Source organism: Solanum pennellii, chromosome 2 (assembly GCF_001406875.1).
Source record: "Solanum pennellii chromosome 2, SPENNV200".
In the NCBI taxonomy this organism is placed as follows: Eukaryota; Viridiplantae; Streptophyta; class Magnoliopsida; order Solanales; family Solanaceae; genus Solanum; species Solanum pennellii.
Genome location: NC_028638.1, coordinates 55,038,025 through 55,063,569, shown reverse-complemented (window position 1 = coordinate 55,063,569; position 25,545 = coordinate 55,038,025). Strand labels below are relative to the sequence as shown.

General features: G+C 32.1%; 3 protein-coding genes and 1 pseudogene across 6 annotated transcripts; 2 read left to right on the top strand and 2 right to left on the bottom strand.

Moving 5' to 3' along the window:
• The window catches only part of LOC107009714, a 48,051-nt pseudogene extending 44,904 nt beyond the window's left edge, over nt 1–3,147 (bottom strand).
• Nucleotides 3,148–4,168: 1,021 nt separating this feature from the next.
• On the bottom strand, nt 4,169–8,775 carry LOC107009715. 2 transcript variants are annotated; one of them, XR_003576947.1, is made up of 2 exons: nt 8,208–8,775; nt 4,169–4,530 (listed from the first exon to the last, which is right to left on the bottom strand). XR_003576947.1 is itself a non-coding variant. In XM_015209072.2 (2 exons), the coding sequence occupies exon 1, from the start codon at nt 8,656–8,658 to the stop codon at nt 8,278–8,280; it is 381 nt and encodes a 126-aa protein (XP_015064558.1). In that variant the 5' UTR covers nt 8,659–8,772; the 3' UTR covers nt 4,169–4,530; nt 8,276–8,277. The 2 variants fall into 2 exon arrangements, 1 of the variants encoding a protein (XP_015064558.1); XM_015209072.2 differs by having other exon boundaries at nt 8,276–8,772.
• A 1,565-nt stretch (nt 8,776–10,340) lies between these two features.
• Nucleotides 10,341–15,636, top strand: LOC107009693 (ras GTPase-activating protein-binding protein 2-like). 2 transcript variants are annotated; one of them, XM_015209039.2, is made up of 8 exons: nt 10,341–10,487; nt 12,019–12,205; nt 13,073–13,370; nt 13,452–13,850; nt 14,145–14,266; nt 14,362–14,427; nt 14,998–15,061; nt 15,208–15,636. In XM_015209039.2, the coding sequence occupies exons 2-8, from the start codon at nt 12,020–12,022 to the stop codon at nt 15,420–15,422; spliced, it is 1,350 nt and encodes a 449-aa protein (XP_015064525.1). In that variant the 5' UTR covers nt 10,341–10,487; nt 12,019; the 3' UTR covers nt 15,423–15,636. The 2 variants fall into 2 exon arrangements, with proteins under 2 accessions (XP_015064525.1, XP_015064524.1); XM_015209038.2 differs by lacking the exon at nt 10,341–10,487 and adding an exon at nt 10,588–10,875.
• Nucleotides 15,637–21,291: 5,655 nt separating this feature from the next.
• LOC107009703 (ninja-family protein AFP3) lies at nt 21,292–24,229 on the top strand. 2 transcript variants are annotated; one of them, XM_027914986.1, is made up of 3 exons: nt 21,292–22,103; nt 23,551–23,766; nt 23,857–24,229. In XM_027914986.1, the coding sequence occupies exons 1-3, from the start codon at nt 21,542–21,544 to the stop codon at nt 23,940–23,942; spliced, it is 864 nt and encodes a 287-aa protein (XP_027770787.1). In that variant the 5' UTR covers nt 21,292–21,541; the 3' UTR covers nt 23,943–24,229. The 2 variants fall into 2 exon arrangements, with proteins under 2 accessions (XP_027770787.1, XP_015064540.1); XM_015209054.2 differs by having other exon boundaries at nt 21,300–22,103; nt 23,551–24,229.
• Nucleotides 24,230–25,545: the final 1,316 nt, after the last annotated feature.

Sequence of the window (25,545 nt, the reverse complement as noted above, 5' to 3'; positions counted from 1 at the left end):
TTTGTGTAACTACTCTAAGCGATTAAAATTGCATTAAAGAACAACTTGACATATTTCTCAGCAGCCCACCTCCGTTGATTCTCAAAGCATTAACAAAATCAGAAAACATATACTTCCCCATTCTCTTACTTGACACAATTTTCAAGTTTTAAGGAACAATCAAAATCAAAAGGTCAAAACCATGTAAAAGAAAATGACCACTGAGGGTGTACAGGAAAGCCTGTCCCATCGAGTGTCAAAATACTACAAATCACAATCTTATACTTAAACTACTTGTTTTTTTTAGTGTAGTGTGAGTGGGGCCTTCAACAAGAAAAACTCCACATCTTCCCATTCAATGGCTTCATAATTATAATAAAATCAACAACAACACTACGAATATCTATCATGACTTCATAATTTCAATTATATAAAAGGCTCACCTCCATGCACCGATCACTTTCATCTTTGCCAGGGAAAGAAAGACTAGCATCTTCAAATTTCTGCACCATATCAAGATTCACCTACATAGCACAGGATAAGTTTTTGGCATGCATCCCTTACTAAAGACATCACATCTTATGGTCCACATATAATTGTTAAACTTGTCCACCTAGATGCGCAGTAGTTACACCACAATTCCAAATTTAAAGAAAAAAAAGTGCTGAACTTCATATCTATGACGGTGCCTCTCATCAACAAAGCTCCGGTTGCGACATCTGAGAAACAATATAGTTTAGGCACTTGGTAATATCAATAGGAGAAGTCCTCCAAAATGGCTACAGATCAAGATACAGCCAATGCAGTGAGGTTGGAGGAAAGGAAGTACTTATAGTTTTACAGATTTAGAATCTTTGACTTGAAAATACGTTCTTCTTGATCCAAGACGCATGGTACACCCATATGCGCTTTTGAACCCTGTGAACTTGGTCAATAGAATAATATATGATTAATATATCTGCTACTAAAATGAGACCTCAAACATATGAAGATCATGAGGGAAGTTCATGATGAAGGGGAAATATCAGAACTTAACTTCCGGCGTAAAAATTATCCAAAGGTTGTGAGTGTTGGGATCAAACTCTGTACTGTTCGCATCTTGCAACCCAAGAATGGATCTAGCATACTCGATAACTGCAATTTGCATGCCTAGACATATGCCCAAGTAAGGAATCCTGTTTTCACGGACATATTTGGCAGCAAGAATTTTACCCTCCACACCTCTCTCACCAAATCCTCCAGGAATAATACAACATCCGCCCCTTATTAACAGATGACTCCGTCAGACGTCACAAGAGTACATAAAATTGAATAGGGTGTAGAAAAGATGACTTATTGCATCTCTTTATCCAGGGGACTGTATACCTACACTGTGTAAACATTAGGACCTGAGACGTATCTTGAGAGCTTGAATGAACCATCACTTGCATTCAATTTGTCAAGGGAACTCAGAAGAATGTCAAACCCACGGTACAATAGCGGCAACGGAAAAGATGAAGCACACGTGCAAACTAAGACATCCTCACTGCACACGAACTTACAAAATCTAAGAAACTAGACAGGAAATATCCTGAAGTTAGCTGGTATACAAAGACGGACCTTTCAATATCAACAATTCTGAGGGAGACACTCGGATGCACAAGGATGGTTCTTAGATAAGACTCTTGCAGAGAATGCAAGATCCTCTTTGGACATCCAAGACTATACATGCAAATCAAAAGATCAGGAAGGACAGAGTACAGCTTTATAAGTATAAAGTATATAAATCAATATATTTTATTTGTTTCAATTGTGAGAAAACTTGAAATACTTGGAATGCATTTTCTTCCTTCGAACGGGTTATACAAAATTACCTGTTGCACCAACATTTTGTCTACGATCTTCAATTCCAAGGTACAAACACTTGCCGTCCCGTATACAATGGCAAGATTAAAGACCAAGTTAGTAGTTTTACACCTATTCTAATGGATGCTATGGACTAAACACCATAAGAACTTTACCTGAAAAACCTACGATATCCATTTGGCTTCCAGTGAGTTTTAGTGACGATTTCCAACAAAGAAACCCACTGAGCCTCTCCTTTAAAGCCAAAACTTGCTGGGAAAGTATGCAATTCATCTTAATGGTTGTATTTTTGATGTAGCTGGTGTAAAGCAAGCATACGAAACCATGATAAAATGACCGGAACAAAAGGAAGCATAGACAGAAGATGTAGAAACAGTCACATAGCAGATCCCTATGCCATAGCAGCAGATATCTGGTGGAAAGTTGGTTCAAGTTCAAAGTACGATTACACAGCTTATAAACAAACAAACATAAGAAGAACGGTCTAGAATGGAGCATCAACCTAAAGAAGAGAAACAATAGTATTAATCTTCATATTAAGCATATGCCCTCGTCATTAAAAGAGATCAACAAAGGAACATAAAGAATTCATTAAAGAGCTCACCGGTGCCTGCCTTTTGAGCAAGCCAACAAAACATTCACAAAATCAGAAAAGATGAACCATATTTTCTCTACTCTTACATTACACAAACCTTCATGAAAGTCTGTCCAATTGATGTCTTCATTCAAATTACTACAAATCACAAACTCGTATAATTAAACTACTTAATTTTTGTTTTAACAAAATCAGAAAAGATGAACCATATATTCTCTATTCTCTTGCATTACACAAACCTTTCTGAAAGTCTGTCCAATTGAGTGTCTTCATTCAAATTACTACAAATCACAAACTCCTATAATTAAACTACTTAATTTTTGTTTTTGAGTTCAAGAACAACTCCACAACATTCCATTCAATTCTTGAACATCCTTAACATACACTGCGAGAATAACAACCTAATTTCTTGAAATTCCTTGATATTTGCAATGCCAATATATTCAAGTAAACTACAGTTTCTATTTTTATATGAATGTGACTTAAGAGTTCTTGATTTTTCTAGAAAAGAATACATGCGAGAAATTTAAGAAAACCTGACCGCATCAAGTTCTCTGAGTTTCTCTTTTTCATGTATGGAAGAAGCAGCTAGATCGGCGGCATAACTGAAACGGGGGTTTAGGGTTTTGACCGGAGATCATTCCGATGGCGTACTCTAGATGGTAGTGTAAGAAATTTTCAGTGGAGCAGGTGGTCTCTGTTTTATAGCTTTCCAAAACGCGTGGACGCGGAAATAAAATAATACAACACGTATTTATTTACTAGTTAATACTCTCAAATATAGTAACTTTTTGCAAATTTATAATTATAAAATATATTTTTATTTTATTTTTTTGATAAGCAGAGTCTATTTACAAAAAAATCCAAAGATAGTGTTTTTGATGTTATCCTATAAATTTTAGCATGGTTCAAAATTTAAATATTTAGTTATAAATTTATTAATCAGTATTTTATATATTTTAAAATTTTAAAATATTATTTTATTAAACTTAAACTAGTAAAATAACTTGCATTTCACACAACAATGAGTTGATATTTTTCATATACCTGAATATTATTACCATTTAAAATGTGAATATATATTTTTAATCATCCTAAATACATCACAAAGTAAATACTATCAGATCAAACAATTGTAGAATATGTTATCGAATATCAATATTAAAAGGAAATGTCTTGATACATATTATTCTAGTGTTTATTTATTTCTTTAAGAGAAGAGTTTATTCTCATTTTAACATTTTGACTCAATTGTTTTTACCTTGTGTGTGTGCTTTTTGTTTTGTTAATACTTTGATCTGCTTAAAATGAAAATCTTTCGACTTTCTATCTCGAATAGATATTGATAAAAATAATGAGCATTTTACCTTCAAACCCCCACATAATTGATTTCAATAGATACGTTGTTATTGTAATTGGATGAATTACTTTTTAGTGCAAATTTTAGTGTGTGAAAATTTATTATGAAAGATACTTTATACCATTCATTTGTTCAATTTATTGATTACAAAAATGACTAACTTAATCCTGTTTCATTTCAACCCTAAACTCTATTTTTTAGTTGGAAACTAATGATGACAAAGTGATAAGATTAAAGATCACAAAGCGATTCGCACAAACACAACTCAAGAAGGCGTTAGCTGATTCGGAGCCAAGTTAGGATTCAATCTTGAAAAATGTTCCTGCCAGGAGGAAGTATTCAGTCGATTTCTGTGGTAAAAATGTCCAGTAGAATATGACCAATTTCAGTTGCCAAAACCTAAAATTGAAATTTCATTACTTATTCAACTCCATGGTATGATATCAGACAAAGCTGCTACACAATTACCTTTGGGAAATCAAAATCAGACTATAGCTAATCAGGTGCGACGTTCGACTAACTTTCATTCTTTCAAGCACAAGACATGGAACAATCCGCATAAGCTAAATGAAGAAAATTATTCAACTGGTGAAACTTTTCACTCTAAAACCAAAGGAAATTACTCCAAGAATATTATATCTCAACATTTTTAAAAAAGGGAGTACATTTGCAATACACTTGGCTGAAACTGCAAAACATCATCAGCTACCATTATTGACAGCAAGTGGAGTCTTCGCCACAAGAACAAAGCCTGGTAGAGAGGGAGTTCAAATAGTTATAATTTGCATATGATAATATCAACACACAATTAACAAAATTGAATTCTCCAAGACTATAAAAGAAACAATAGTTTTGGGAAGATAAAAAAATGCTACTTTTTTCCATTCAGTGGGGGTGCCACAACAGCTAACACTTTTTTTGTCATGTTACCGGCACTGCAGAGATAATTTCTATGCACAATTATTCATCCTTTGACCATTCAAATACTAAATAGGGGATCAAATGCAAGGGAAGTTGTCGCTGTAAAATGCATATAAGCTTCAGTTTATGGAATATCAGAAAGTAATCTCATTAATTGGCCTAAGATCAAAATCAGATGCACAGTTAGCATAGATATATTGCTAGCCAAATAAAGTAATAAAACAGCCCTCCTACTAATCTCCAGCATCCCTTATATCTCTCATGGACTCAGATCTTAGACAAATGCAACAAATCCAGTGTCTTATTTCAGCATCAGATGCATTGCATTTATTTCTGTTGTCATGAGAGTCGTAGAATTATTTTTGTTAGGGTTGTCTTCGTTATTTTTAACATTTCTAGTTTGGGTAATAGTTATTTAATTGTTTGCGATAAAAGCTAACCAATCCTGTAGAGCAGATATTTAGCTCAGACCCAACATCGAGGTGCGTGAAAGCTGGCCCGACACCACCGTTATCAACCAAAAGAAAAATTGAACTGACCGTCTTGAGCTCAGGCTTGATTAGACTCAACCTTGAGCTCATTTCTCAATGCACCAGGTGAGCTGAACCTGGCTAATGTTAGGATTGGCTTAGCTCATTTACACAGCTAAAAGGACAGTAGATTTTACGGCTTGGAGGGCTAGAACCACTCAGTGGCACTCACAACATTCTGTGAATGTTCCTAGTTTATAGCATTGTTTGCCTCAAACTAAGAACACCACCAAGCATGGATTCTTGACATACTTTCAGCTGGTTTGCTCTTTTTTCATCATCTCCTAGAAACTAGCTATAGAATGAAAATAGCATGGCAATTTCTCAGACAAGTTATGCAAATTAAATAACACCACAATCCCATTACAAAAACTCTATCACAGTTCTCATAAGTTCATTATCTCAAACCAATTGTAATTTATAACTCTTGAGTACCTTAAAGATCTCAATGGCTGCTTTAATCTAGACGAGTATCAACAGAAGTTGAAGGACATAACTATATTTACATAGTTACATAGAGAAAGAGATAAAGACGCAACACCATTTTGAAATATGAAAATTCTAGCTATGTACCCTGTTAGCATGAAACTGAATTTAAACCATTTATTAGTTTTTTTGTTACTGAAGCTAACATCTACTTGTTTTCGTAACTCTGAATTTTCTTGATAACGGCAATGAAACGCCTCATTTCATCAAAAAAACTAACTATTGTTCCATTAGTTTTAAGAGTTTCCAATTCCGTTTTCCTATTCCTTTCTACCCAAAAGAACACTCTCAACTTGATCTAAGCTTAAGTACAACAAATTATAAATCTGATCAGAATGATAGTTGCCATGTCAACAATAATGTTAACATTGATGAGATATTTTGATAAGAAAAAGTAGCATGTTGATAAAGATACATCGAGATAATTTGTTTTAAACTGACCCACTGTTGTCAAAGACGCGCATAAGCTCCGAAGCGAGACGCAAAATATGTTGAGCATTTTGCGTTGCTTGTTGTGCACTTCAGAGTCATCAAGGCTCTAAGACATATTTTCCTTACCAATAAGCTCCTTGGTCACACTAAACAATTGATATTTCACTTTAGCGTAATTTTTTTCAACTTCTTTGTCCATATATTTGTTATTCATGCTTACTATATTAAGTCTTGGACTAAACATTTATGTTTGTACTTTTTCTCCAGTAGCGCTTTGTAAAGCTCGCGCTTTTTTCCTAAGGGGATGGATTACAGTACTTCCCTCTAGTAAAGCATTTATCTGCCCTTGTATGTTGTTTGGTGTGATCAGAAGAAAACAAAACAAACTTTACTTTCTATACAGTTCTTAATACATTAGGAAAGCTGACTAGAATAATAAACCTCATTTTGACAAACCTCTCTCACTATTACCTATTGACACACCTGAATCATCCTCTTCAGTGGTTCAACACAGCAAACAAAGAAATAGACACTACATGATTTCTAGTTCATACTAAGAGATGATCTGGTGCTTTAAGAAAGAAGAAGAAAATGCATAAAATAACGTCAAACTAGTCATACCCAAACAGGTTATGGAAAAAGAACAAAATTAAGCTAATCCCCTAAAAAACCTAGTGCTATTTGGGGTAGACATTAAGTGATATAAAGGATGAAGCCAGTTTTGCAATTTTAAGTCTTTCAGGCACAAGTGGGTATGTAATAGCACATTATTTGTGTGATAAAAGTATCAGTTGTGGTCAATTTTGAACAGTGTTTTTAATTGGGTGATATTAACACCATTATTATCTGCTGTAATATGGTGTTTTCTCCTGTAAAAAAAGGTAAAAGGAGAAGACTTGAAACTTCTAAATCGGTTGAAACTAGGGGTTTGCCGCCAATTTGAAACAGAACAATCGTAGAGGGGAGGACATTAGAAAAGGAAAAGGAAGAAAAACTAGAACAGGGGTCAAACGTGCTCATGACAGTAGGGAAAGAAGGGAGGGTGCATCCATCAAAACTCAAGTTTTGGGAAGGGCAGCAAGGAAGGAAGCAGCCTTCATTTGGAAGAGCCAAAAAGGAGGCAACAGTAGCTCAATGTGTTGGTTACATTTACCTCTTGTGTTTCATCTGATAAGACTCCCAACACCCAACAGATATTCCTGAAAAGAATAATTCTCAAATTGCACAAACCTAGCTAAACAGTTCTTCCTTTTAAGTCTAATTTCAAGAAAGCCCCAAAAAGCATATTTCTGAAACCTACTTGACATTCTCATATAGACTGCTACCAAAGTTTCCACTACGTCCAGTTTTATTTTCCCATTAGGAGAGGGAGGGAACGGATAAAATCTCGTCAAGTGCTTAAAACATCAAATGGCATTCCATTTCCTTCCCAAGGTTAACTCAACTCTTACATGATATCACTTGTCTCAATTAACCCTTAAGCATCATCTTCAACATTTACTACTTGAAGATATCACACAAACACAAGCTACATACCATCCTACACCTTGTACGACTTCCATATGTCACCTTCTTTCATAATCAACCAAACACCGCAAAACGATGTAGAAATATTTTTTACATGATAAAAAACATTTTCCTCCAAACCCACAGCACTTCTAAAGCAAGTGGGGACACTACATCTTCAGATTACATGTCTACAAGTCTTTACTGAAAAGGAACCAAAAACCACCAATTCAAGACAAATTTGGTAACTCCCCAACAATTGTGATTGAAGAGAAGTTCCACTTTCCTCCTAAATCGGAACACCAGCTATCCAGCTCAAATTACTATCTACACAAAACAATGAGGACTTAGAGAATTCCGAATGTGCCTTGAAAGCAAATTACTTATCAGTATCGGATGAAATAGGTCCAAATAGAACATAGTACAAAAGCAATGATAACAAAGGCATACACGGTAAATTGAATGATTGCTTGATTATTCAAATAACAAACTCAATTTCCAACAATGATTAATAAAAGGTTGTAATAAAACCCCTAAAATTGAATCCCAATACCTTCATTTCGGGGAATATTAGTAGCTGGGTTTGTTCCTCTACCCCCAATTATTGTTACAAAAAATTACCTTCATTTCTGGTAGCCACCACCAATAGCATTTTCATCCTCTTCAACCTTAGCAGTCAAATAAGGCTTAGGAAAATCGTTGACATCAAATTTGTACTCCATCCTCATCTTCTCAACATCAGCTTTGGTGAGGAAGGTGCGCTTGATTGGAGGACGGTTACGCCTCTGGTCACGAGAATAATACTTGATATCGAAGACGGTTTCAGGATCGGATGTGGGGATGATGGCCTGAGATTGGGTAGTGGCAGGACAGAAGATTCTGTACTCCGCTGCCTTGGGTATAGAGTCTAAATACTCGGGGCTTGTTTGAGGTCCGGTGAACTCCCATGGCTTCTTCATGAACCGTTTTAGGGTTTGGATCATCGATTTCCCTGACGAAGCCATTGAAGAAATTTGCCCAATGAGATCTGTTTGATTTTGCGGTTTAATGTTGTGTCTTCAAATTGGGTAGGGATAATTGGACCTAAATCGCCTTGCTCATTTTTGTTTCTCAAATATTTTATATAATAAACCTTTTCCTTATGAGTAATACACATAAATTAAAAAATAAAAAGAAAAGAAGGTGCTAGAAAACTCATGTGAAAATTTATCAACTACTCCCTATAATTCTAAAATAATTTATATTACAGACAAAATTAGAGAAAAATAATTAATTTTTTTTAATTTTTTAAATTAATTGTTATTTTAGAACAAGTATTTTTAAAATACATGAAAACTAAAAGAGAAACAAAAGGAATAGTAAATTTCTGAATGAAAAAGTCTAGATGTTCCAACAATTTAAGACGCAAGATTAAAGAATAGGAGTATTTTGGATTGACTTAAAAAAGATAGTTTTAAGTTAAAATAAAAAGTCGAATTGAAATGATTTTTATGTTTAAAAAAAAGAAGGGAGACCTACTTTTAGTTTTAAATTTATTTTAAGTTAATTTTAATATTGTTATACACATTCTAACTTATTTTAAGTCATTTATTTTGAATTTATTTTAAGTTATTTTATATTAATCAAACACTTTTAAAAATTAAAAACTAACTTAAAATATATCTGATCAATTTTTTTAAGTAAATTCAAACGTCTTGATTGTATGTCTACTTAAATTGACTTGTTGTTTAATGGAAAATAAAGTTTAAGCATTTTTGTAGTAATTTAAATAAATTCTTAACTGGTTTTTTTAAAAAAATGAAAAATTATAAGTTAAACTTCCTAATTTAAAAACTATAATATTAAAAAGGAAAAATTATGTATTATAGAACTATTAATTTAAAATAAAATTAAAGCTAAATTTTCCTTTAACTTCAATTCGCAATAAACACATTGTCATAAGTCTTTCTCTCCATGCTCGTCACTCTCAATTCTCTCTCAATCCTCTCACTTTATATAAATAAAAATGTATAAATTATGTTTGTGTTTGCTCTTAAATCTTACTATAATTATTTCTATTTCTCTCTAATTCTTTCTAATATTTTTCTATTTCTTTTATTGGAGATACGGAAAACAAAAATATATATAGACTATCTGAAAAGGTTTTAATATACTTCTAATTCGTATATTGGGCTACAAAATTACATTGGGGTTGTTCAGAAAAATATTAACATGTTCAAAATTTATTTGTTATACAATTAAAAGATGTCGTGTAATAAATAATTATTATTATAATAATTAAAAAAGATTATTGGATTTTATGGTAAAAAAGGAAAAAAAAAAGTGGAATAAGTGAATTTTTAACCTTATAAATAAACAAGTGTATATTTGAATTTTCGGACATTCCAAGAATATACTTTTAGCCAATTTTTTCTTGAAAATAACAAGTAGCATCCGAAATAAATAGGCATTCTTATTTATTTATATTAATAAAAAAATAAATTTAATTAGGATAAAAGGCATATTTCAATATGAATTAGGAGTTATCATAAAAAAAGATCCAAAAATGTAAGAAAACGTATTATTCAAATATAATAAGATAAACAATATAATAAAAAATATTCTAATATAATATGATAAACAAATCCTAAATAGACTTGAATTTTCAGTAGTTTAGCCTTACAAAGCTTGCCGACTCCTACTCATATCGTTCACTATTTATTATTTAAGTTTAGTTTTTGGCTTAATTATCAGTCCCTTTCATCGGCTTAACTACATAATAATAGTTGCTTCCGTAAAACTCATCAAATCTACAAAAATCTATCTGTGTTCCTTTCGCTTTCTTCAATATCAGGTAATTTTCTTCATTAATCTGTTAATGATTTGTTTAATCACACTTGAACTTTCTATTTAATTTAATATTAGTATACTATCTAATCTACAATTGACAGTTATCCAATCACACATCACAATTTTTCTTCTTTCCAGTTCAAATTTTGCTCTGTTTCATCTTGATCAGCGTTTTATTCTTAATCACGATGAATATCCAATTTATTTTTTTTACTTATTTTAATAAATCGTGTTTGATTGGAATGTGGCCAATTAATCGATTGATTTATTGTTGTTGGGACTGTTTGGTTTTTTATTGTGAGAGAATGGAAAACTGAAGGCAGATCTGTTAATTGTGCAATTTTGAGTTCTTCCAACCGTCAAGATTAACATTAATACATGAAGAAAAAAATGTAACTTTACCTAGTCGAACACATTGATTTCTCAGAACGGTTAATGCTGTGTGAGGCAGATTCGGGATTTAAAGTTGATTATTCATACAATAATACTTAATAATAGTTTGATTCATATAGTTAGAAAAATTATACATATTTTGTGAATTTCTTAATACAAATACACTGTGGAACATAAGCTATTGGGTTCACGTGGACCCTTACCTCTTATAGGTAGGTTCCCCTGGCTCTGTAGTGCCATTCATCCTCAATGCTACTGCTAGTTCTTTTGTTTTTGTTGATTTGTATGATTTAATTTGACTAATTTTTTTTTTTTGAGTGTGGTCGTCATCGTCCATCTAATGTAGTCTCTTATCTCTATAGCTTCAAGAGAAGCTTTGTTTTAATTTTTACAAAAGTTCTATGTCGGGAATACCAATTTGTTTGTGATATTGTTAGTACTTGCGTTTTACGCCCTATGATTTTTACAACTTTTTAGCCCTGTCCAAGATTTTTATGCCACTATAGTATTTTTTTTTTATATTTTTTTTATCTTTCTTTATTATTGCATTGTCTGTCTCCCCATATTGAGTCGAATCGAGGGGTAAGGCTGCTTACACACCACCTTCTCTAGACACCACATGTGGGACTAAACTTGGTTTATTGTTGTTATATAATTGTTGGTCTAAGATTACCGTATTTATAACACTGACCCCAACTTGTTTGTGATTGAGGTGTTGTCGTCAGAACTTTTATTGAACGGAAAAGAATTTGTTTCTGAAGATGCATTCTTCTCACCTTATATGTTGTTGGTTTTAGGTCTCAATGACTCCACTTTAGGACTAACTTTTCCTTTTCTGTAATTAAGTCTTTTATTGACTTTTGTGTTATCTGATTTGGGATTTAATATGTGTATGTTAACATGGATGATTTCTCAACCTCAATCCTTGATTAGTTTCTTCTTAGTAATTTTGCTCTATTACTTCAGACTATGAACTACTGTGTTGTGCTTCTTTTTTCCTTTGAGACGAACATGCTTTGTGATATGAACTACTACTATGAACATGCTTTGTGATATTTTCCATCTTACCAGTGCATATTTTTGTCAAACTATTATCAGGGCTGGTCTTTTACTGACTATTGTCTTGCCAAAATTTTGTACAGAATGGCTATGGAAACTACAACTATACCTTCTGCCCCTGCTGCACAAGTGATTGGAAATGCTTTTGTTGAGCAGTATTACCAAATTCAACACCACTCCCCAGAGTTGGTATACAGATTTTATCTGGATTCAAGTGTCTTAAGCCGCCCTAATTCTAATGGCGTGATGACATCCGTGACAACAATGAAAGTGAGTATAAATGCAATTGTTGTTCTACTATACCAGAGAACTTTTATGAATAAGGAAAAAAAAAACATGGTCTAAACTCTAAGTCTAATACAGACTTTATCTGCTGTCGGTATAAAAATATAGTAGGTGTTACTTCACAAAGAGAGTTTCACGCCTTCTAAATCATGTGTTCCTGGCAACTTCTGTTTGGGGGGGGGTGTATGGTGGAAGTCGATAATTGAGGGGCACGTTTGAGGACTTCCATAGAAGAAACAGATTGTATAATGCTGAATCTAATATGACCTGCTATTAGTGAAGAACTTAGTTGCATCTGGGTGTGGAAGCACAGGGAATTGGACAAATGATAAACTACGTAGAGGACTTTAGACTCTTAGTCTTACTTTGACGTTGGTTAATGACTGACAATAAGAAATGAAAATCAACCACATAAATATAGCAATTAAACTGCTGGGCTTGTGCAGTTGCAAGTCACATTGAGAAATTATTAAGATGTATGAACATATCGCAAAACCTGTCAACTCTACAATATCTTGAAATATCAAGGTTCTTGGTTTGTAGCTCCAAAGCTGGTATTTAAATGATTTGCAAGAAATTTCTTTTCAAGAAAATTGGAACTCTATTTAATATTCTAGTGCAATTCAGAATGATCTTGGGATTCAGAAACTTGTATTCTCTGGGAGAGTTGTGTTATCGTTTCTCTTATGTTTAACCATTAGAAGTAGTTGACAAAATGGTGAAGTGCTTTGTCTATTTCTTACCTTGCACCTTGTTCACATATTTATCTTGGCAAGTTTGCAATATAAAATGATAATTGATTTCCTATTCCACATTTCTTACTAATTTTCACTTATCTTTATGTTGGAGCAGAATATCAATGACATGATATGCTCATTAGGCTACAAAAATTATAAGGCAGAGATAAAGACTGCAGATGCACAACAGTCCTACAAGGATGGGGTCATTGTATTGGTAACTGGATGCTTAACTGGAAAAGATAACACGAGAAAGCAATTCACCCAGACGTTTTTCCTTGCTCCACAGGACAAAGGCTACTTTGTTTTGAATGATGTTCTTAGGTATGCCGAACAAATGGAGACTGATAACAGTTCAGAAATGGTTAATGCGGTCAAGGATGTAGCACCCGTGCCTTTGACGCCTGATCCAGGTTGGATATTTTGTCTAATTCCACAACTTTTCTTCTTTTTACTTTTCAAATTGCTTACTTGCCTTTTTTGTTTGATTCTAGAACCAGTTCATGTGCTTCAGCCTCCTAATCACAGACATCCTAGCTCTCATGCAGAAGATATAAAAATTGTTGAGGAGGTAGTTCATGGTTCTTTGGAAAATGAGAAGGTAGTTGGTGATGAAAGAGAGATTATGGTGGGTGCTGAATCCCATATTAATGCAGAACCAGCTACTTCAGTTTCCCGAGAAGATGCTCCTAAGAAATCGTATGCTTCGATTGTAAGTTCTCAAACAAAGAAAGGGCCCGCCAAAATCTATGTACCCTCTAATTCAAGAATGGCTCCCGCAAAGACTGAAAAGCAGCCAGTTAAGTCAGTAGCACAAGCTCCTGGTCCTGAATCATCAATTCATACTGCCTCTGGGGGTAATGCATCTGAATCTAAAGATGCTCAGTACAGAGGTATAATATCAAAAAAAACTTTCACTTGCTTGAAATATATCATTCCTTACTTTCATTTGTGAAGCATCCAACCGGGCTGCTATATTAGGATAGAACTTTCATATTTGATTATAGGATGTAAAGGAATGCTGAAGTACATAGACAAGTGTTTGAGTTTTTCTTCATATTATGAGCCATTGCTACTGCTTGCATGATCAAACTTAACAGTTTCTCCATTGGCTCTTTTTTTCTTATTGCTTACAATCTTATTATTTATTGTATCATCTAATTTTTACTTACTTTTGATTGTTCCAGCTGAGGGACACTCCATTTATATCCGCAATTTGCCTTTAAATGTTACTGTTGCTCAACTTGAGGTTGAATTTAAGAGATTTGGACCCATTAAGCAAGGAGGCATACAAGTTAGAAGTAATAGGGTTAGTCCAGAAACATACTTTACTCATTTGTCCTACTCTCATCTACTTAATTTTATAGATCTTTAACAATATCTGTTGATTTCGTGTTTCTGCAGCAACAAGGATTCTGCTTCGGATTTGTTGAGTTTGAAGATTTAAACTCCATGAACAGCGCGATACAGGTTTGTCCCCTTCAAATAATTTTTTAGATGGCCATCTTCATGTGAAGTTAAAATTTGTCCAGCATCCAGATTATATGCTACAAATTACAATTGTGTGTATGGAAGTGTGCCATGAAGTTTTAAATTGAAGAGATCTAGTATTTTAGGAATCCATAAGTTTTCGTACTTTATTGAGTTCGTTAAAGTTGGCCCAAATTTGATGTTTCATTACATCAATCAAAAACTAGGTTATAGACTTCCCCATTTTATTTATTTCTTTTACGTGAAAACATGTGTTATTATGGCTATGGTTACATCCTTCGTTTCCATGGTTTAATGTACGAATTTCTATGATTAGTTGTGTATGAAAGTGTGACATGAAGTGTTAAATTGAAGAGATCTAGTTTTTTTAGGAACCATGAGTTTTCTTACTTTATTGAGTCTATATAAAGTTGGCCCAGATTTGATGTTTCATCTAAAACTAGGTTATAAACTTTCCCCATTTTATTTATTTGTTTTACGTGAAAACATGTGTTATTATGGCGCTATGGTTACATTCCATGAGTTATATGTACGAATTTCTTTATTCAGGCGTCACCTGTTACAATTGAAGGTCTTCAAGCTGAGGTTGAGATAAAGAGAACTACAAGTAGAGGTCAGTTACAGACTATACCCAACAAATTAGTCATCAATTTCTTCTCACTTTTATTTGTATTATTATATAATCACATACTGTATGTTGTTTGGACCACAACTTCTTCACATAAATGATGCGTCTGCATTTTCAATTTCCTACCGCAGTTGGTAGCGGGAGAGGTCGTTTCCCTACCGGAAGAGGAGCAGGGTACCGAAATGAAAATTTCAGGGGCCGTGGAAACTTTAGTGGTGGAGGTAGAGGATATGGTAGAAATGATTTTAATGGAGGTCGTGGAGGACGAGGTGGTGAAAGTTATCAACAAGGAAGAGGGAGAGGCGGACGAAGAGGTGGCCCAAGTCAAATTCCTCCTTCAGCATAGAAGTTTTTGTGTTGCAAATTTTGACTGTGTTTCCTTCTTCAGCATAGAAGTTTTCTGTTGCAAATTTTGACAGAGTTGTGTTGCCATTGGCACCAACAGGTTAATTGTGCAGTTTAGTTTGATATCTTTCTTATTGTATTTTTTTGGTTTTCAATTATCGGCCTTTGTTTTCTTTCAAACTTCAACTATCGAATATCATTTTTTTCTAACTTAATTTTTATGTAGGTAATGTTATATTTCACGTTAATTATTATGAAATTTTCATGCAAATAACTAAAGTAAGTATATATACAAACTCAATTATACAAATTCAAATCAGGTTAACTAAAAGAATTGAAGAGGTTGTAACCTTGATAACAATTTTTTAAAGTTGTAGCTATAATAGGCTAAATGTTTGTTATTCTACTTAATTTTTCCTCTATTAATCAATTAAGTACTAGAAGTCTATATACAACTGTATTCAATATTGGATTAATTATCTTTGCTTTGTTGTCAAACAGTATCAAATAAATATTAAAAACGTGTCGACCTAAAATGTGGTAAAACAGAAGCAATTGTATATTTGTGTAATCGAAACAAGTTGCTCTATTTATATCTTGCGTCCGACAAAGCAATGTACTCATTCCACTAGCCACGTCTTCTTTGTTTGTTTTTTTTTCCAAACTTGTTGTTTAATCATACACATCCACAAAGGTGAGAAATAATAATAATAATAATTTAAATACGAATCTATATTTAATAAATTAGTTGTCAACATATTTTTGGGAGGTGGGTATTGGCAAAATTGTGTACGTTTCGATTTGTGATAAGGTAGCACGCAGCAACAGTACTATAGAGTGGAATATAAAACGTCTGGTTGAATACGGAAAAAATATTAAATACATTTTCAAAATTATTTAAAAAAAATCAACTTGACACTCAAGCTAATGGGATGATTTATTACTCCCTATAAACTATATAATAAATACGGAAAATGAATTGTCTCTTATATAATTAGAGGGAGTTAGGAATTAACCTGTCTATTTTGCGTGGACATTTTTAAAAAATAAAATATTTATTATTATTATTTTTGTTATTATTTTTATTTAATTAACTTGTGTTTTCTTCCGAAATCATAGAGCTCAATTTTTGCTTTGGCTTTTCATTTGAAATTCATATTCTTTAGTTGTAGTTTTATTATTTTGAATATTGCTATGATTTGTGTACAATTTCATAAAAAATTAATTGTTAATGATGAAAATATTTTAATTATGAATATTTCAATAAAATTATTTGTATTAGACTTATGAGAAAAATGAATGAGGTGTTAATTTTTTTTACAAAAGATATACTTTATACGTATAAGCTATTTCATCCGTCCACAATTGTTTAATCATGATAAAATCATGCACTCTCTTCGAGAAAAATTTATTATAAGGTATAATTTGACTAATATAACTTTATTATATCAAAAATATCAAAGTTCTACACAATTTTTTCAATTGAATATAATAGAGTAAATATTAAGGGTAAAATTAAAAAAATAACTAATTATTTCTAGATTGTTTGAATTGATAAATAATCTTGGACTTTTATTTTAGATATACCTGTTAAATAATTTTGGACGGAGGACGCAAAAATAAAGTAATCGTAAAAAGAACTTAAAATTTGAAATTGGAAAATTTTTGCCACGTGTCGACTTGGATAAGGTAGCACGAAGAATACTGTAGTAATGGATACGTAGGACCGTAGGATTGCTTTCGATTTGATGTTATTTTAAGAAATTTATATCATATAATTTTTTTATTACTTTATAAAAATTATAAGTATTATTTTTGAGATCATCCCAATAATTTTGATTGCTCTTTCTTATAATAAAAAAATGTCACGAAATAGTCGCACTATATTTATTAGGATGTTTATTTGTTAATTATTTTCTCCGTTCGAAATTGTTCGTTATTATTTTTATTTTAGAGTCAAATTATAATTTTTATCATATTAATATGTAAAAAAAATTATAATTTATAGTACTTTTCACGTAATTTTAAAAGATCTATTTTTTTTTATTTAAAATATCAAATTAATCCTAGTAATAGAAAGAAAAAAAATAACGTGTAGCATAACAAAAAGATTTGGACAAAAATATAAACTATATTTGGCTGAATCACAAAAGTATAAAGGGGAAGAAGAAAAAACGTACCTCGATTTATAGCTTGATGTGACAATTACCGGATAATTTTTGCTTCGCTAATTGTAGTAAATTTGAGTGCGAGTTGTAGTCTTCATATGTAGATTTACGTAAATAAAAGCGTTAATTATCGCTAAAAAATATATATTTAATTATAATTAAATTATTGTCATTAATTAATTATCAATAAAGATTATTTTTGATATGGTAATATTTCTAATTAATATGTATATTTTTTTGGTATTCTTTTCTTTATTTTTATTTCATTAGTAAGTATTTCTTTTATTTTTAAATATTTCTACAGTTGATGATCTTTTTTCTGAAATGTTTTCATCATATTTTTTTATGGAGCACTTTTTTTACTCAATTTTTATGCTCTTTTATTGTATCGTCAAAAAATTAAAATTATATCATGTCTGATTTAATAATCCTTATTTCTTTTTTTCCGAATTCATCTCTACCTCACTTACCTATCCATTACCTTGCAGCTTTACCTATTTGATATAGAGATAAACTAATAATTTAATTACAAGTGTTATTTTAGTTTATTAAAAAAATATCATTTTATTACAATTAAAAATAATTTAATTATAATTTTTTAATTTTATTCATGGTAAAAAATAATTACTACATCACAAATATATAGCGATGGTTCTAAGCTATAACTTTTTTTTAAAGAAATTGTTTTTAAAAATATCGTATCAAGTTAATCAATCAAATGATATTTTATAAAATATTTATATTTATAAATTACGTAAAAAATATTATAACTTAGAATAATTAAATATATCTATATATAATTTATAATTAATAATAAATTTATTTAAATTTTAAAAATTTAAAAAAAAATATCATATAAATTAGAACGAACACACTACTAGTGTATTCGATAAAAATTGGATAAGTGTGTTGAATGTAGGCGAGCAAGTTGGTGTAGTTATTATCTTTATCTGACAAAGACTGCTGCACTTTTTCCACTATCCACCTCCCTATGACTACCAACTTGCAAATTGATCTAGCTGTTCTCATCTAATCATATTGCGACACGTATACGCCAACATCCACGTGTTAATATATTTTTCAATTAGTGAAAGAGCAACTTGTATAATACTGGGTCCCACTTAGATCTGTTTCTTGATTTTTATCCTTAGCGTATTTTTGGGAGATTCTTTTTGGACCACTTGCTCTTCCTTCATCATAATTCTTTTTTTCCTTTTTGTTTCTCTTTCGCTTCATATTCGAATTTCAATTTAAATTTAAATAGTAATATATAAAAATTTATTTGAGCTTTCAATATTTTTTTTTAATCTATAGTTTAAATTTTAAATTTTTAATTAAATATGGAATGTTTTTGTTATTATATTACTATCCATATTAACTGGATCTTGTGCCTTTCTTTTCAATTTATCTTCTCCCTTTTCTTCTCTCTAAAGAAAAAAACACCAACAACTAACATTCTTGGATTCTAAATAATTAGTACATACTTAACTAGTATTGCTTTCATAAGTGAAATCATAATGTGTCAATTTTCACATATAAAAATTCCAATTAAATTTAAATAATGTATCATTTAATTCGATCGTTTTAGAGTGATGACCTTTATATTTTTCTTTATGATAATTTAATTTTTATATTTATGATAATTAAATTTTTGTAACGTGAAATGAATAACTAGAATATGAATTATTTTTATGGCAATATATAAAAACTAATCTTCATTTTGATTTCAATAGCTTTAATACTTGCTTAGCTCACTACAAAAAGTTAAAGTATAATTTTTTGCCAAAATAAAATTTGGTTCTTTAACCCTCATTGTTTTTTTATTTTTTGTTTTTTAAGTTAAGGCGTGTTGAACTACTTTTTTCAAGGTACTTACGGTAAATAGTTCTAGCTAATTATACAATTATGAGTTTAGGACTAGCCTTATATATATATTTTTTTTCTTCTTATATTATCTATAAACTACACTATAAAGTTCACACCAAAGGTCAAGCATTATTTAAAAATTAATTAATAGGTACATTCATGTATATAATTTATCAACATGCTTAAGAAATAAATACAATATCTTTCACCTTTCTTTTGAAATTAACATAATTAGTTGCCAAGTTGCTTTAAAGTAATACCGACCAAGAGCAAGTTGCATAGGAAATAATTACATTTTTATTAATCTAACTTTGAAAGAAAACAACGTTGTCTGTCAAGCTGTGTTATTGATGGATCTGAGTGACTATTGTTAGTGAAAATTAGACTATTTGTCTAATATACCCACTTGGCTTTGTTCATGTGACAGAGCCACTAACTTAAACTAACCTTTTTTTTTTCTTCTTCTGTGGTTTCTATTCATTGAATCAAAATTCTTTGTCCCTTATCATTTCTTTTCTTGTACTATACAACATGTTATGTTAAAAAAAGGAAAAAAAAAACATCATTGATACTACTTTATTGTCAATTCACAAACACTAGTTTTTTTGTGGGTTTTTTCGGCGAATCAACATTTTTCACGTAACTTTCGACAGTATTTTTTCACTTTCAACAATTGTGATATTCCAATGTGGAAGCAAATTAGCAAAAGATGCGGTTTTGACAAACTAAAGTTAATTGGCGTAGAGGAGGAAAATAACTATTTTTCTCCACGTCTGGTTAGAAGTATTAAATAATTATGAAATTATTTATTCCATTATTTATATTATAGCTTATATATATAAATAACTGATAATTAATTTCAAAACTATTTTATTCTTAACCAAACAAAATACTTCCTTTCGTCTCCCTTTCTTAATGGTGCATTCATACTCATATTATTGTAATTTATATTCGTCTCTATAATTAGTTGCCTCAATTATATTAGTTATACATCAATTATTAAAAGAGTACTGGACAATTCTCATTTATGAACTAAGTTTTTAGCATTATCTTAGATTAATAATTTCGAAAATCTTCAAATTTAATTTCGTATATAATAAAATCATGTTAGGTTAAAGAGCAATTAATACTTTTAAATAAAACTTTTAATGTGTCAACATGCCATTATTCATAATGTGTCAAGCAGTCAAAGACCAATTAACTTTTAATATTACTAATAACTTTGATGTATCAAATTAAATTTAATTTTAATTGATATTTAAATTTTATAAAGTTAAATATACACGTATTTATTTAAGTTAACATAATACATGTAAAATGTTACGTTGGACGGAGGAAAAAAGTTAGGCGTTATTAACTAAGGCATGGTAGGGGCATAAAATACAAGATTGCCAAAATTGATACGTGTCGACAAATTCAGCCATGTATGATAATGATACACGTCAATACCAGTTCCCAATAAAATAGTTATACTCATAGAAATCCAGCCAGTCACTAAAAGGTAGCCCATAGGTCAATCCAACCGCCATCTGTCATTTAATTCGAAAAACAGCCTAAGTATTTTGCGTTAATCGCTACGAATTTTTTTTTTTAGTGACCACAAAAGAAAAAAAACTTTTTTAGAGTCACGCCATTTACGACTCCGAGATTTTCTGTAAGACGTGGCACTAATTAACCGACACGTGGCCTTTTGTTCCGGTAATAGCTTTATTCTTGTTTGCAGTTAAATGAAGAGACACCTTAAGGGGGATTGTGGCAAACGTCCCTTTAAACCAGGTTGTCTAAACCACGTGGGTAAAGAGGACTCTTCATGCCTACCACGTGTCGGTTTTTGCTGCGTTTTACGTTTCATCGTTGAGGGTTTTTTCGTAATTTTAATGGTAAAATAGGAATATTAAAGTAGTCGTGGAATCATCAAGTTGTTCTTCTTTTTCTCTGTTTTTCTTTATATGGCTCAAGTTAACTCTTTTGCCGGCGAATTTAGGAACTCCGGCAACTACATTCTCTAACGTTTACAGAATTTTCTGTTTAATATTATAATTGAATAAAAAAGTTGTTTGAAGTTTTGGGGTTTGGTTTGTTTAAAATGGCTGAAGCTGAAGAAAATAGAGAAAAGAGGTGTTTTTCTAGTATGCAGATGGAAGTTTTTTCAAGAGATCTGTTGCATAAATTTATGAATGGAAACAACAATAAATTTCATGAAATTCCTAATGAGGAAGATGAATTGGAGCTGAGTTTGGGTCTTTCATTGAATGGAAGATTTGGGGTAGACCCAGAAAGGGCTAAGAGACTAAAACGCTCTTCTTCAATTTCAAACTTTGTGTTTTCCGGCGGGGATGAGAGTAATGGGCGTTGTTCATTCTCTGTTGGTCCGATTGCGAGGACGTGTTCTTTACCTGTTGAGGGTGAGGAGGAGTGCAGAAAAAGGAAGGAGTTGCAATCTCTGAGGCGTTTGGAGGCTAAAAGAAAGAGAATGGAGAAATTACGAGTGGTGAAGGATAAGGTTGATTTAGACGAACATCCTGAAGAAAATGGTGGTAGTAATAATGGTCCAGTTGGAAATTCATTGCCTCTGTCACAAGGGTCTATGGCTTCTCAGGGAAGTGGTTCTTCAGGAATTTCTGATTTTGGGAGTCAACCCATTCAAGGTATCACCAATTTATTCTCGTTAATAAATTCTTTACCTTTTTGGGCAGGTATGTTTATAGATGATTTGGCCTTAGAATTCTCGAATTTATAGTGGTTAAGGTGCCTATTCTATTACTATCTTCCTATCGGGGGAGTTCTTATGTTCCTCATTAGAGTAAAGATAATTCTTTTACTACCCTCCGTTAGGGATCTTGTAAATATAGATTTTCAAGAAGAATCGTGTTCTTTAATAAATATAGTGTCTTGGTTATGGGCGATGTGCGCTAAAAATTATTATCCCACAACCATTTTGTTCAGAAAAGGGGAGAAATAAAATTTCCATAATTTGGGTTTCTATTATAGAGGAAGTGAGATGGATGTTGCCAAAGGAATAAAGATTAAGACAGCTACCTGCACCTGGAGTCATGGACTTCTTTAGGAACTTTCCTGTTGTTTACCTGAATTCACTGTCCACCCTTAATGTTGTGGAATTCACTGCAAATTTTCCCTCTTTCACCTCCTAATATCTGATATTCTTTGAACTGATCGGACATGCCGATTTTTCCAAGAGTGTTTTACATGTGGACTTACTGGGCGGTATCACTTGTTTCCGGGAGAAAAAAAGAATCAGCTAACAAACATTTCTCTCGTTTTTTCCTCAAGAAAATTTAGCAATTTGGTTAAGAAATCCTTGAGGCTAATTCTTTCTTTTTTTCCAGAAAGGTAGGAGTTTTTTTTTTAATCTAATGATACTATTAATTATAATTTTGTTCATTTTTTAACAACTTCGGTTAAATAATTGCGCACTTATTGAAGCTTGGACCAAGTGTAGCAACTTTATATTAACTAAACGAATACACAATCTTAAAATCCTGGATCTGCCACTGCCGTTGTATGTTACAGTAGTAGAATTTGAGCGTCCTTTGTTGGGATGACAATGTTTTAGCAGAATCTTATCTATTCTTGGTCACTGTACGTTCCAATGCAAACCAGCAGTTGTCTGCAGAGGAATCTTATAGCCTTTGATTAGCTTTGCCTGGTCCTGTGTCTCTTTGGGTGGAGTTTTATTGCCTATGTCGTAGAGATTTCGACCCCTCCTGCAACGCTGTATGTTCCAATTCAAAACAGCTACTGCTTGCAGAGGAGTTATATTGCCTATATGTCCGAGAGAGGGGTTCTAGTAAGATTTTATCCCTCCTTCGTCACCGTGTTTCCAACCCAAAGTAGCAACTAATTTTAGTGGTGAACGTATGTGCTTTCTCTTGATGCTCTACCTTGATGTTCTGCACGTGATCTCTCTAACACAATGTTTTTAGCGCTGTTAAGTCTTGAAGTAAGCTTTGATTTCTGTATCAAGCCATCTGTCCTTGCAGGTGGTTGATAGACAGATTCTCTTCACCGTCTCTTGCTTGCACATAAATTCCTGACGGGAAGAGCTGACCTATTTTCAATCTTAAACTATTGCAGGGCCAGGTGACAACAGTACTGGGGCAAATACTCCGACTAGCATCAAGCCTTCAGAGCAAGAGCATGAACAGAAACAGGTCGCCAAACCACCTAAAATCACAAGCGAAAAACCGCCTACCACATGTAATGGAAGTGCCAGCAAGGAAGCGAAAGAAATGTTCAAAAACTACATGCTCAACATGCCCTGTGTTTCCACAACGGGCAATGGGCCAAATGGTAAGAAGATTGAAGGATTTCTGTATAGATATCAGAAGGGAGAGGAAGTAAAAATAATGTGTGTTTGTCATGGTAACTTTCTCTCCCCAGCTGAGTTTGTGAAACATGCTGGTGGCGGTGATGTTGCAAATCCGTTGAAGCAAATTGTCGTCAATCCTTCACCTCTGTTGAGATGATGCCAGTGGAACTCTATAACACAGAAAAGGGGCAAAGCTTCAAGAATTCAGCTTTGCTATCATCGTTCATCTTCTTTTGTAACATGGACCAAGGTTCTTTTTTTTTTTTAGAACTATAACTATTATCATAAATATTAAAGAAACTACTTATTCTTTTTATAAATAGTACAGTTTGGGCAGACATTTCAGAAACTATGCAGCCAAAAAGAAGTGGTGTGGTAAATAAGATGGTGGATGCACGATATATTTTTCATCTTAATCAGAAATTTCGCATTTACGTCTAAAAATGAGTAATCGGTAAGCCTTCACTTTAGCTAGATTCTCGGGGAACAATTTGTGTTTATATCCTTTAGGTGATTGGGTGCCTACTTACATCTTGTGTGTTTTGTGAGTATATATTTGATTAACAATCTTGGAGAATGGTATCCGTCCTTTCTACGTTGAAAAACTAATATTACTATCCTATAGTTTGGAGAGAAAGAGGAGGTAAAAGTAGAGATCCGTGGACTTGTCTTTTAATTTGCTCACATTATTGTGGTAGGTGTACCAACTAGTGTGTGAAAGTAGCTGTCAGATAAAATATCTATGTGAATTGTAACCTGAAATGTGTCATACCACTAATATTAAATTGAAGTTACTGAAAACTGAAAACAATTGAATTAGAAACAAAAATATTGAGTTCTATTTGTTTTTCTATTTTTTAGAAGTTGGATCGTCAATCTTTCTGACTTCATAAGAGAGAGTCGGAAGAATTGACATGATTCAATTTGTTTTCAATAGTCACAAAATTAATCATTTCATAACCGATCACTTGAAAAACATTCGATTATTGATTAAGAAGTCAATTATTCATGAAAGATAAGCCGTTTCATATTTAGTAATTGTAGTGTTACCACTTTGTCACACATTACAATGTTTGATTATAATTACCAATTACAATCCCACATAATTGTTAAATGGAGTTTATGTTAGATATAGTGAAATACGGAATAACTATACGTTGCATAATTAATTTATGTATCACTTATACATATATAACTTTAACGAGGAATCAAATGACTCTTTGTTGTCTTACACTGGGAGTTGTTTGGTATGATGTATAATTTCAAAATAAAATACATAATTATTTTGTTCAGTATTTGATCTAACACATTAGTTAATCTTTGAATTATTTATCCCACTTTTTATACCTTAATAATATATGTTATCTCATATAATGATGAAATAATTTATCATAGAATAATTAATTCCATAGGGTAGTCCTTAGCCTAAGAGTGTGTTTGGTATGAAGGAAAACATTTTAGAAAATGTTTTCCAATTTTTTCATGTTTGGTTGGGACAAAATCTTGGAAAATGTTTTCCAAATCAACTCATTTTCCTCAAAATTAAGGAAAATGACTTCCCTTAAAAAATTAAGGAAAACATTTTCCAAAACTCTCCTCCAATTTCAAATTATCTTTTTTTGGGGAAAAACATTAATTTGAAAAAAATATTTTCAATTTCAAAATTTTATTTTTCATTCGATCCCTGACAGCTCGACCCACCCACCCACCACCGGCTTGCCCCCCAACCCCACCCCCTCCCCCAAAAATTAATTTTATTT

What these genes read in the sequence shown, in the direction of transcription:
- LOC107009693 (XM_015209038.2), top strand. An exon ending in CATCCGTGACAACAATGAAA is followed by an intron (nt 12,206 to 13,072) that starts GTGAGTATAAAT and finishes ATGTTGGAGCAG; the next exon opens with AATATCAATGACATGATATG. An exon ending in TACAAGTTAGAAGTAATAGG is followed by an intron (nt 14,267 to 14,361) that starts GTTAGTCCAGAA and finishes GTGTTTCTGCAG; the next exon opens with CAACAAGGATTCTGCTTCGG.
- LOC107009715 (XM_015209072.2), bottom strand. Translation starts at nt 8,658, where the DNA reads ATGGCTTCGTCAGGGAAATCGATGATCCAAACCCTAAAACGGTTCATG.
- LOC107009703 (XM_015209054.2), top strand. Translation starts at nt 21,542, where the DNA reads ATGGCTGAAGCTGAAGAAAATAGAGAAAAGAGGTGTTTTTCTAGTATG. An exon ending in TGGGAGTCAACCCATTCAAG is followed by an intron (nt 22,104 to 23,550) that starts GTATCACCAATT and finishes AAACTATTGCAG; the next exon opens with GGCCAGGTGACAACAGTACT.